General features: G+C 40.5%; 1 protein-coding gene across 1 annotated transcript in view; it reads left to right on the forward strand.

Moving 5' to 3' along the window:
* The first annotated feature begins 5,918 nt into the window (after positions 1-5,918).
* ca16b (carbonic anhydrase XVI b) overlaps positions 5,919-12,441 on the forward strand; it is a 110,653-nt gene continuing 104,130 nt past the window's right edge. The window contains exon 1 of the mRNA XM_085457110.1: positions 5,919-6,668. Coding sequence (XP_085313236.1) covers positions 6,584-6,668 — 85 coding nt within the window. The 5' untranslated portion in view covers positions 5,919-6,583. The remainder of the gene's footprint in view (positions 6,669-12,441) is intronic.

Consider the following 12,441-nt stretch of genomic DNA (forward strand, 5'->3'; position numbering starts at 1 on the left):
TGGAATAAATTGAAAGTTCACTGATGGGATTCACTGCCAGCTTCGTGTTTGGTGTTTTATAGTGGGAATTATGCAGGTAATTGGTGACTGATTTAAATAATAGGTTGGCAAAAATTGGTTTAAAGAAAAAAAAGAAGAAGAAGACCTTGGGTTACCTGGTGTTTGGGGGTGGCTATGGATTAACATCATACAGATGTAAACCAGGAAGCTTTGATGAGCTTCACACCTATTGTGCACAGCTGTTAACACAGAAGACTTGAGCAGACCCACAAGATGAAGCACTAATGTGGGATATCATGCTCAAATCATGTTATGGATGTGCTACACAACACAATGCAGTTCTCCGCCACGATGCTGACAAGCTGATTTCCTTTACGCGTTACTCTGACAGTTTGTTCTGTTCAGCACTGTGTGGCCATGTGTACAAACATCTGCCAGCTCTTGCAGTTGCTCTGTGTCTAAAAAGATGCCAGCTAGTGCCAGCAGAGAGATGAATGCAGCAACATCTGAATTATTGACGAAAGTCAGAGGTATCTTAATTTTAATGACTTTGGACATGAGGGGAATTTGAGGATTGTCAATGCTCTTTTCAACCACACCAAGGACATAAGCGCTCTCTAATTAAACAATGAGCCGTCTTGAAATCTATTATAGAAACAGCGGAGCAAATAAAATCAGGCCAAATTATCTAATATTGCAAAAATGACCAAGATGCAGCCACCGAAGCTTTTCGCTGAGATGTAGCTTTCATTTCGAAACAGTCAGGCAGAGAAATTGTGGCTGTAAACTGTAAGCTTATTATTTCCTCTGTAACTCAATATCCTACAACCATTATGTAGCCATCCTACATGGGATTTGAATAAATTCAATTGAAGGAGCCATGTTTGCATGTATGCAAATTGCCTTCTTAATTCAAGAACTCTCATGTTATTCCCTCTCTCCATTTTTCTCCGGCATTTTTGCATCACGGCGTTAGCATTCGACAATCCTCTGTGACTCGCAAATTAGTGCAAAGAGTTGAAAGAAAAAGAAAAATTGATCCATGAGCTTTGCTGATTCTGGTACAAATTATTTATAAAAGGAGAGGGGAAAATAGAAAGAAAAGAGAGATGTTTCACCTTATGAGCAGAGATGTGTTACTGAATATTCTAGGATGCCTATTTTTCTCTGTGCTGGTTAAGACAACTGCACAAACACTGTGCCAGGCCTCCCTAATGGATATAAAGTAAATTATTGCGACATCAATATACCAGATTAAACATGATAACACTCTATTCTGGATTTTTTTTTCTTCATTTATTTATTTTTTGGATATTAAATCACACACAAGTTCAGTGCTGGGATTCGATGCCCTTCTGTGAAAAATGAATCTATTATATTCTTCAGGAGCTTCACTGATGGTCCTTGGTGGTTTGAACAACTGCAGTGATTAATGGCAACATGAATTTTGCAGACACCCTCTACTGGCTTCAAATAGTAACTACTACCGCCTCAAATCATTCACAACATTCACATAACTCTCTCATTCCGACCCCCCCACCCCCAAAAAAAGACCTCATCTTTCTTTTTCCTCACATTTCTTTGATCTAACTGACCATCCCAGACTAAAACTTTCCATGTTTCTCTCGTTATCCCTACATTAAAGAAAATTATTCTCCAGCCTACAGAATTGGGTCAACTGCACCAACATATTACATCATGGCGAAACCTCTCTGCATTTGAGATTACTCCATTACTTTGATGACTGAAGTAATTTGTACATATGATTCAGCTGTATGATCTCGTAAAGTTTTGTTTTTTTTTAAACTGACTGTAAGAAAAAAAACCGTGTGAGGCATTTTACTCTTGCGGCATGAAAAGGTGTCAGATTTTATCTTATTTGTTTCAACACCAGCTGCAAAGAGAGATTTTTATGCTCAAGGAGACAGAATACAATATAATGAGTAATCAATTCAGGGGGTAGTAGTGGCACATCATATCATTGGAGAAGTACTTTCCTGTTTACACAAGTTTATACTTCAAAGGTTCCCATCTGTTCTCTGCTCCTGTTTGTTTGAGTGTTGTCACTATTAAGACCCTTCTGTCCTCTGGGGGAACTTTGTTTTCGTGCACAATTGCAAAAGTAAAACTCAACTTTAAGTCGCTACATTAAGCAAAACCGTGAACATATTTAAAATCCAGGGCTTAGCTGGGCTGCAGGAAAAGTACCTACTTCATATTTTTCTTTTGCAGTTGGGACATATTTGCTAATTGATTGTGTTCACAGCTTTTTATCAGAATAAATCATGAACGCGGATCTGTTTGGCAACTGGCATCCCGCAGCACATGAATGCATGACAAAGGCAGACTTTTCAAATGCATTTCAACACAGCGTAACATGACTTTGACAAAAATAAAATCGGACATGATGTTCTTTGTAATGGATTAAGTTGTCTGTCATGTCACGCAGACATTAAATGGAAAGAGTGGCTGCCAAGAAAGCAGCAAAAGAGACTGTTGGCAGTAGTCTAAAATAAATGTGGCTCCAGAAAACTGGTACAACATTCAAAACACAGATTTGGTCCTTTAATCTTTGAATTAAAAGATAGTTGCAGTCATATTGGTTTTTTTCCCTTCTGATTCCAAGCCTGTTATTGTCTCTGAAAATCAGCTTCAAAAGCAGCTCAGTCACAACAAGATGAGGATCATTTTATAGTGTTGTTCAAATGCAAATATAACTTAACCTACATTTTAAAATGCATGTTCCTCCAAGTTATTCGCCGCTAATTCAAACCGACAAGAAGCTCACATTATTTTACATTAATTGTGACTTTCCCTTTCTCACTCTTTTTGACATTTTAGCTTTAAGGCATTTTAGAGGGAAAAAGCTGTTATTGGCTTGCTAGAAGCAACCTTGTGAACTCCTTTGAACCCCCTCTTTGCAGTTTTTGAGTGCTACCCTTTTTAAGGGTGTCCTGCCCAGGCTGACAGACACCCGTGACACCCTCCTGCAGCATTAATGCGCCGTGAATTCGAGCGCAGCAACATGACATACCGATGAGGGGGGAACTAAAGAACAGACCAACAAAAGATAAAACTATTTGGGGAGAGTAATAATTGTAAAAATAGCTTTTGATTAAATAATGTAGGAGAAAGAGAATGAAATAAATTATATATGTTCATAGCCTGAATTGCATTACATAATTGATGCGCACGGTCGTACATTATGTAGCAACTGTCAACATGTGAAATATGTTTGAAAAAATAATACAAGTGTGATTCTCGAACCACTTAAGGGTGACAGGGAAGGAGATGCCTGTGGGACAATGCTGGTATCACACTCACCTATAGCTCAGCTTTTCTGTCCTTTCTTTAAATCCAGGGTGCAGTTTAACTGCCAGAGAACGTGTTAGGGTGCCTTTAGGGTCTAAACTCCCAAAGGGGGAACAAGATTAGAATGTCAAATGTCATAGCAAACATTAAAAACATCTCATGAACTACAAGAAAACCGGTAAGACTTGCGCTCCTTTGATATATCAAGGCCTTTGTATGATGCTCAGGATGATGTTTTAGGATTGAAAAACCCCCGCCTATGACTCTTTTTTTAAAAACTAGGTTGGTCGTGACTATGCTTTTATATGTTTGCAAGTATATCAAAAAAAAAAAGAAGAGGAAAAAAGCCATCTCTAGACTGAGTTAGTGCAGTATTACCCTGGGGCATTTTTCAGACTTTGGGGTTGGATATCACAAATGCACCTTAATGGTGTATTATTGATTTGAATGTATTGCCTGTTCCCCTAATTTACATGTTTCAGAAGCCCACAGTGCACTGCATGTAGGGAGGCCAATAAGTGCTGCTGTTCAGGAGAAAATTGAGTTTCAACAGGGGCTGAGATGCGACTGCAAAATTACAAGTACAAACACTCGTCTGATGAAGATCTCATTTTGTTTTTAATACTCTCAAGTCAGGATTTATTGCAAAGAGCATGTCACCCATCTGCTTTGTTTTACTATTATTTGAATGCTATTGATTGAAAAAAAGAAAAAGAAGCACGCACATACACACACACCCACACAAATACACACACTTAGATCCTTTTTATTAAATCCACAAGCCTGAATCATGTCATGATTGATTTCAAAACAGCTGCAAGGCAACGTTTTGGAAAGAAAATCAAGGACATCAAAGCTTTGGCTTTGAGGAGACTTATTGGTAAGATCATGACCATGAATGTGATCATAGCATTTTAATTTTATGGTGTCAATTAATTAAATTTGAACTGATTGCTGTTTGTGCACTGATTTCTGATTGAGTTTGCATATACCCATTACATGGAAAGTAAATTGTCGGAACAGTATATTTAAAAAAAAACAACAAAAAACAAACAAACAAACAACCCCCCCTCCCACTGCAGATGCAGTACATGTACTGATTGATTGATTGATTGCATCTGTTCCACCTGTATTCAACTGAGAAAACTCACCTTACCAATAAAATGTTGATGAATGTCTGAAACATGGAGCTTGACCCATGATTGCAGCATAATTAGATGATTAATGTGGATGTGGTGATGCAGTGGTTAGTGGAAAAGGTTGTGGGTTCAGGGTTTCTGGTTGGCTGGGGCCTCTCTTTGTGGAGTAAGCATGTTCTCCCAGGGTATACCCTCTGGGTAAAGGACGTGCATGCTAGGTTGGGCTGTAAGTGTGAATGTGAGCATGAATTTTCTCTATATATCTCTGTGTTAGCCCTTTGATAGGCTGGCAACCTATCCTCTGCCCCACGTCCTATCCAAGACCCTGAACTGGATAAGCTGTTAAGAGGATGGATGGCTTGACGTTTATACATTCACACTAATGTGAGCCACAGTTAGCATCATCCTTATTTAGTATACTGTGTGATGTTCTTTTGGTTTAAGAAGATTGACCTCTTCACATAAGGGTCAGTGTGCTGGATCTATTGCAGAAGGGTTTTTTTTTTTGGAGATTGCATGAGAAAACCAAAGAGGCAAGGGAACTGTTGCGTGATGTGCCAGAACAAGAAAGGGGAGGAAAAAAATGTAATCGTAAACTTCTGTTCAGGTTAACTGCACCTGATCAGTGAGAATACGGTAGGGTCTGGAGTAACTGTCAACCACGATGGTGTTTTGCTGTTCACGTGGAGGTAGTGCAGCCTGGAGGATCATGCGAGGATGCCCAGGAGGCTGTGGGGGCTTTGAAAAGGTAGGCATTTTGGAGAGGAAGCAGATGGCCCACATTAAAAGCAAAGGGCCCTTGTGACTGTCCTCAATGGCCCTGCAGAGAACTGGGTAATTAAATGAGAAATTTAATCAGATTCCTCAAATTAAATGTCCAGCTGGATAGTTCTGCAAGAACACCACTGACTACACATTTACCTAAGGGAGTATCACCAGTGGATGCATAATTCTCCAATCAGTACACACTTGCACAAGAGGATATTCCAGGTGATGATTGCTGCTAAAGTATTCCATTCACAGTTCTGCCAGCAGGAGGCAAGGGGCCACAGAGGGGTCATTTTAATAATAGGACCTGAGAGGAAGCAACGAAACTGCGAGAGGACAGCATTGGTGGGGTGCAATCAGTGGAATTAGCCGGTTGGCTATTATGTTTTCCGCCTCCGCGCTTCAGATAGATATCTAACAACATTTCTGTTTGATGCAACATGTTTTGATGAAACACGTTTGTTTTTTTTTAATAAGAGGCAGTGGAGTGTCGCGTGGATGGTGGACATAAGCTCTCGATTTCTGAAGTCTTTCTTATCACAGCCACCCTAGACAGAAACCAGCTTCTGGGTCCGTTAGAAGTCATTTTGCATTCAGCAAATCCAAGAACCGCCTCCCCCCCGCGTCTTCTCCTCTCCCTTCTCAGCTCCCGCCCCGTGCAGACTCCCTCTCCCTCTCTCGCTCTCTTTTGCACACACGCAGCCTGTCCGGTAGGATGGGACCAGACCAGTAGCCACATATCCGTGCACGCCTGACCGCTAGTCTACTTCCTGGATGGAAGAATGGGACATTTCCAGCACCACTTTTCTGCTTCGGGCTTCGTCTCGCTGACGCCGCGGATAATCACTTAATAATGACCGCATGTAGTCAATATTATTCGATCACTTTTTTTTCTCTCCCCCCTTGCTTCTTCCTCCTGTAGTTAAATACCGCGATTGATCGCCGATTGACCTCGCTACACTTCGGGAATGTCGCTATCTGGAAGCCCGCAGCTGCACACACGGAGGAGTCCAACAACAGATTTTGAACTGTTTTTGCACAGCCATAGCGTGCGTAACGTTGTATTCCTCGAAGCTAAGAGCAGCCTGTGCTCAGACCGGAGGCGAAAAATTTTGTCTTTTTAAAAAAGGAAAAAAGGGGGGAGGAAGAAAAAGCAGTGACTGTGTCCTGACCGCCAACCATTACTTTGATGCTCTGCCTTCGTGGCCACTATGCCAACTTCGTTTTAGCTTAGGTGGTGTGCGTGTGAGTGATTTCTGTCTCTCTCTCGCTTTCTCTGGTTGTTCTCTTTTTTTTTAAAGAAGAAGAAAAAGACAAACTTTGTCACCCGTTGCCTTCTTGCTGCTCTCGATGAGTAGACTAACATGCGGAGAATACGGGAACCGAGTTACTGGTGGATTTTATCCTTAATGTTTTTAACCTTGCCCAAACACAAAGACTGTCAGCCTGGTAAGTACTCGCAAACACACGCGTTAGCTATCATTTTTATTCAGCCCAACTCCTCCGGTGCCTCGCGCTACAGTGTTAGTTTAGCTCCCCCTTTTCTTTTTTTTACCCCCTCCCCTTATATTTTCAAGGGTAAACGGATAAAGGTTTTGTTTGTGGAGATGAAGGGTAACGTTTAGCTTAACGGTTTCAGGGCCGAGCCGAGTTCAACGTCCAGCCGCCGAGACGTTTAGCCTGCGTGATTTGTGTGCATGTTATTGATTAAGCAGCGAGACTATGGCGCAAAGTATCCCTGCGTTAACGCCACACTGAACACTCAAGCAGAGCCGGTTCTAGTCTCCGAGCTGCCGTTTGACCCTTCTCCCTCGTTAGCTGGCTAGTCGCACAGAGCGATTCGGGGTATATGAATGTATGGAAATGCACAATAACATTCCTGGAGGCACTCCTGTGGCTATACTTTATGCCCGGTGTTTCCACGTTGGTGTTTTTTTTTCCCCCTTCTAACGTTGGGTTACGAAGATTGATTTATCCGGGTGCCCTGCAGTTTTATCGCGGGGTTAATAAGTTATTTTACAGACGCACAGTAGTTGTGCTTTTAGTTTATGTGGCGGTATATTATGTGCTTTTCCTCGCTGTCATGTGCGTAGGTAGAGGCGAGGATGAGGACGATAGTTAGCGCTGTTGGTTCGTGGATGGATGTGCATGTATGAGAGGCGATTAATGCCACTGGAGTACGAATGCAGGTCTGGACTGTAGGCTGCTTGTCCTGTGCAAAAACAAAAGGAAAAGAGACAGGGATGACTAAATATTGACGTTTTTAAGCGTTTAAGGGGTTGTATCCGTTGCCACAGCTGTTTCAGCCACCCGTTCAGTATGTTTTATTAAATGTGGGAAAAATGACAAAATGTCATAGGTTGCTGAGTGTGGTGCAACACTGGGTCTTGTGGTGAAGCCTGTGTCCCTTTTTTAAATGTTGTTTTCCCACTCGAAGTGCTCTTTGTGGTTGGGGGGAGGTTGGACTTCATTTAGATTCAGGAATCACAGAGGAGGCCGGAGTGAAGGCTAATGCTGGGTTTGAGGTCAAATGTCAAAGGGATTGTGATTAGGTTTTGATTTATATCCCCTTTAAGATGGATCAAAACAATCAGTGGAATGACACACTTTAAGATATTGAAGGTTTTTTTTCCTTTGTGCTTCATGGCCCCTCAGATTTATTGATAGGGTAAGGATGATATCTGTATTGTATACCAGGCCAAGAGTGACGTGGATTTTACAGTTAAAACAGCTGATGTAAGTTTTAAACACGTCTTATGTTTTAATTTTTTATTACGCTCCATTAAATTGTGATGGGTAGGGGGTTAACTAAAATCAGATTTTTCAGTGGTCAAACTGCAACATGAAAATATGTTTCTTAACAACAGCTGTATCTCTGGGAGTGGTGCATTGCAATTGTTTGGCACCTGTAAGCCAACATATGCCAAGACAGCTGCTCATAAATGAACGGATTGGACTAGAAGTAGGTATTGGACAACGAATGCATCTGTAAGCTGACACCAACATTTCAGTTTCCTGGCAATTTGATTTATGAGCGTCTCTTCTTCATCACTTCTGTTGTTAGTGCATTAACAAGTGGATAAATGTAAAGTGAACGAAATTCACCAGATAGTGGCAGCTAGCGGGGCAAACGAATCAGCTAATTGGCATGTTAATAAGGTTAACACAATAGTATTGAATGACTAACCACATAAATGAACACCATTCCCCTTTTTTCCCCTTTCAAATGTTTTTTTTTTCTTCAGTTACTCAGCTTTCATCATGAGGATAATTGGATAATTTTTCTACTGTATGATATTGTGAGCATTGTTACCCTTTTATTCCCATACTTAAAGGTATTTAAAGACACAGTACTAGGTGTCATATATCCGAAATGTAGTTTTTAGTGCTAGTGGAGTTATATGATTCTCATTGCCCAATTTGATACCATGGACAAAAAAAAGAGACAAACAAAATGAATATCCCTTGTCATTAAATATTAACTCCTTTATTTTAAAATCATTTCAAATCAATAAGATGGTGGTCAAAGACTGTTTATTTTAAAAATATTTACATTATATTTTATTTGATGGGATACAGACTGAAATTTAAGGATCGTTGCTGGGTAGCCTAGTAGCATCACAATGAGTTACAACAATAGTTACATTAGCTTAAGCATTTCTTTAATGTTAGCCATTGCAAACAGTTCAGTCTTATGAAATGTGGCAGATTTCACAACGGCAATGCCATCAGCCTCGAACATTTCAGGATCGCTACACAAACATGGATACTGCCTTTCTTATCAGCAAAGTAGCTAGAGGTAGAGCACACTAGTTGCCATCTTTCACAGGTGGTTTTTGGTGTGCTTGTTGGGCTGGGGGTGTCTCCTTCTTCTTCTTCTTCTTCAGTATGAAACAATGGGTTAGAACAGTTGTAGGTGGATTCTGCCCCCATCAGTTCCAGAAGAATTGCAGCCTTGGTACCTACGTTACGTAAAAAAAACAACCCCAAAACAAAACCAATGAGTAGCGTTGCCTTTTCAGAATTATTGAAAGATGTTGTAAGTATTGGTTCTGGTGACATCCCTGTTCTGTCTTTACAGATGTGGTTCGTAAACAGCTATTCAGAGATTTAAAAACCCATAAACAGACACATTTTTTATAGATTCCACCATCATCTGTGCTGTAATACTTAAGCTGTTTACACATATGTCCTCCAGAAAATGTGGAAAAATCAGGGACAGGTGTGAACTTTTAAATATATGTAACACTCAAAAGGACGTTCTCTACATCAGATTTATTCCCAGTAGTGGAAAATGCACAGTTTGATTTTTGTCAAGGATAGAGCATACTTGAGGCAGGACACATGACAACCAACGATTTATGGAAATTCTTTAAACTGGCAGGGTAAAAACCATTTAATGATTTGGACATTTGCATTCGGCTCCCTTGGCGATGTCAAAGGTCAAAGCTGCTGTGCGTGCATGGAAATGGCTTCGCTGTACAAGCATATTAGTGTCTGTAACTGTTTAATGGATCCGCTCCTGTGGCACCAATCACCCTCTATAGAAAAGTAGCAGTGATGTAACACTTGAGAATGGTTCCTCGCTGCCCCCCCCCCCCCCCCCCTCTCTCTCTTGCCCCAAGATCCTTCAGTTCCACACTTCCATATCCTCATGTGCTCAGTTAGCTGTTTTATTAAGTAGTAGGCTAAAAAGGCCCCAATTTTCAGTGTCTTGAATATGGAATGCCATCAGGATACATCATTTCTAAATAGTTAAAACGGTTTCTTGTGTTTTGGCAATAGCCAGCTGCACTTTCTTCCTCTCTTCTCCCTCCAACAGGGAGTTGACACATACACCATAGTGTCCACACGGTCCCACCTCCTCTCCCTTACTCACCGGCCTCTACATCTTTATGTATATATCATTCATTGAAATTCAAAAGTCCTTTGCCATCGTCAGCCCCGTGGTTTTACAAATGGCTTTGAATATCAGTTCCTGTGTCGTGACAACACTGTTGTTTCAAAAGACGGCATTAAGACCGCACCGGCTTACTGAGAAACCACCTGAAGTTGGGGGAGGATAAGTCCTCCAGTTTCTCTCATCTGTGTTCTTCTGCTATTCTTAGGCTGGTTTACAAAGACGTTACTGCCGAAGTTAACGTGAAAGTATGAATTTTAAAAGGTTAAGAGAAACTATTTGCTTAAAAAAAAAAAAGGATACAAGATTTAAACAAATGGCTGTCAGGGCCGATTTATTTTCATGATAACCTATGCGGGTTTTTTTCTTCTTTGGATACAAAGGCAGTTATGCATGTCTTTTCTCACTAATGCAAGCACCATGATTCCACCTCCACCCAAAATGTAATTCTCTTCAGTAAAACGGTGTATATAAAGACTTATAAGAAGATTATTTACTATTGTGTTTTTAAAAAAAGAAACTGTATGGTGTGTGGTTGGACTTTGCACCTCTGCATCCATCATAGGAATTGCTCACTGGTAATTATAGAAATTCACTTAAATATGTGTGTAATACAGCCTTGCGATGCAGCTGTGGAATAATTGGTTACACAGGGGGGGAGAGGAGAAAGGACCTTTTAAAAGATTTAAAAAATAACCATGTGCGGCTTAATGGATGTTTTCAAAGGTATTGAATTGTAAAAATGACCCTTTTCAAATAACATCATTGTTGCCTGCTGCAAATAGAATAGTACCGAGCAAACAAATTATTAATCTAATTAATGAGGTCCTGATATACCGCTGGGCCAGCAGGATGCCAGCTGTCTGGACATCACTGAAGCTGGCAACAGCATCATTATCATCAAGGTCCTCAGTATTTTTAATATTTTTTTTTCTGGCTAGCTGGTTCAATATGTACAGTACTGACACCGCGTCTCAAAACGGACTCTCGTGGTTTTTAAATAGCATCAGTAACATATGCTCATTCTCAATCTTTGATGGGCTCAGCGCAGTGTTATCTGTTGTCTCTCCACCAGCTGCCTGTGCCACCCACTAAATGCTCCGATGGGGAAACATTGCAACTGTAATCACTTTTCACTTGTGTGCAGTGTGCAGATAACTCGCTGTTTATCCCTTTGCTAGTGATGCTCATCCTTTGCTTATTGCTTTTAAATTTAATGACTAGCTTATCTGTCATTCTAATTAGAGTTTTGGGGGGGGGACCTTAAAACAAGAACGCAGTATTGTTGGTAAAAGTATTTGAACCGTGATTGCTTGAACTACGAGGGAGCCAACTTAGCAACCGGCAACCATTGTGGTGTGCAGAAAGCACCCCAGCGTGTAACCTCTAACTGATCATCTGTGAAAAATGTTCCTCATTTACCTGTGAAATGAGCTACCTTTTTATTATTCCACAGTTTCATGTAGAATTTGTACTTGCTATTAAGAGTCAGTTTTGTTTATGCGGCAGCACAGTTGGAGTAATAGGACAATTATGTTAAATGCAGGACATTTAAAGGACATTTACATTTTTTTTTAAAAGAAGCTGTTACTTTAAAGGGATGTGAGGACAAATGAGACTGACTTTCACAAACATTTGAGGAATCGTGTCAGTTTTAAGATGAACATTTCTTATGCATGAATATATTATATATACTTTTCAGTTTTAGTGCTAATATTGCACACACAGATCTTGTGCCTGTTCTCTGTTCTATTTCGGTTCTGTTCTGTTTTCTATTTTAGAAGCGTTTGGTCATGTACTGAAAATACCAGACATACGTTTTCTGTGCGCCTGGAATAGTCATTGTGAAATGAAATTGAAAGGCACTCCATCATATTCTTATATGTGAAAATAATTCCAAGAAATGCTGAAAATCCAATCAGGGCGCAAGATGAACTTTCCCCGTCCTAGCACTGGTGCTGCCAACTTTCAGTGAGTCGCCCCTGCGCGTGATTTCATTTGGTGCAGTGTGGTTAGTCAGCCTTATGTGCTGTCCTAATTGGTCTAATTTTTCACTGATGTAAAGACTGACAGTGACTCAGGACTTGATATTTGCGAAGCACTTTAATCTCTGGGCTAGGTTTCAGTGCCACGAGCACTGGCGGGCAAAATTGGTCATTTTCTATTATATAAATTGTTACATTTAGATGCATATAAAACGAAGCGTGTACTTTAGTAACCATTGAGAGGGATTGGGTGGAGCTCGGTGTTTTGAGCCATTTAAAAGTGAGATTTTATGTAAAGGTGCAGTTGTAGCCTGAGGTTTTTGGTTCCATGTTTTGG

Source organism: Copadichromis virginalis, linkage group LG5 (genome assembly GCF_057382275.1).
Source record: "Copadichromis virginalis isolate Kocher_CV1m ecotype Utaka linkage group LG5, C_Virginalis_male_GT1.1, whole genome shotgun sequence".
NCBI classification, from domain to species: Eukaryota; Metazoa; Chordata; class Actinopteri; order Cichliformes; family Cichlidae; genus Copadichromis; species Copadichromis virginalis.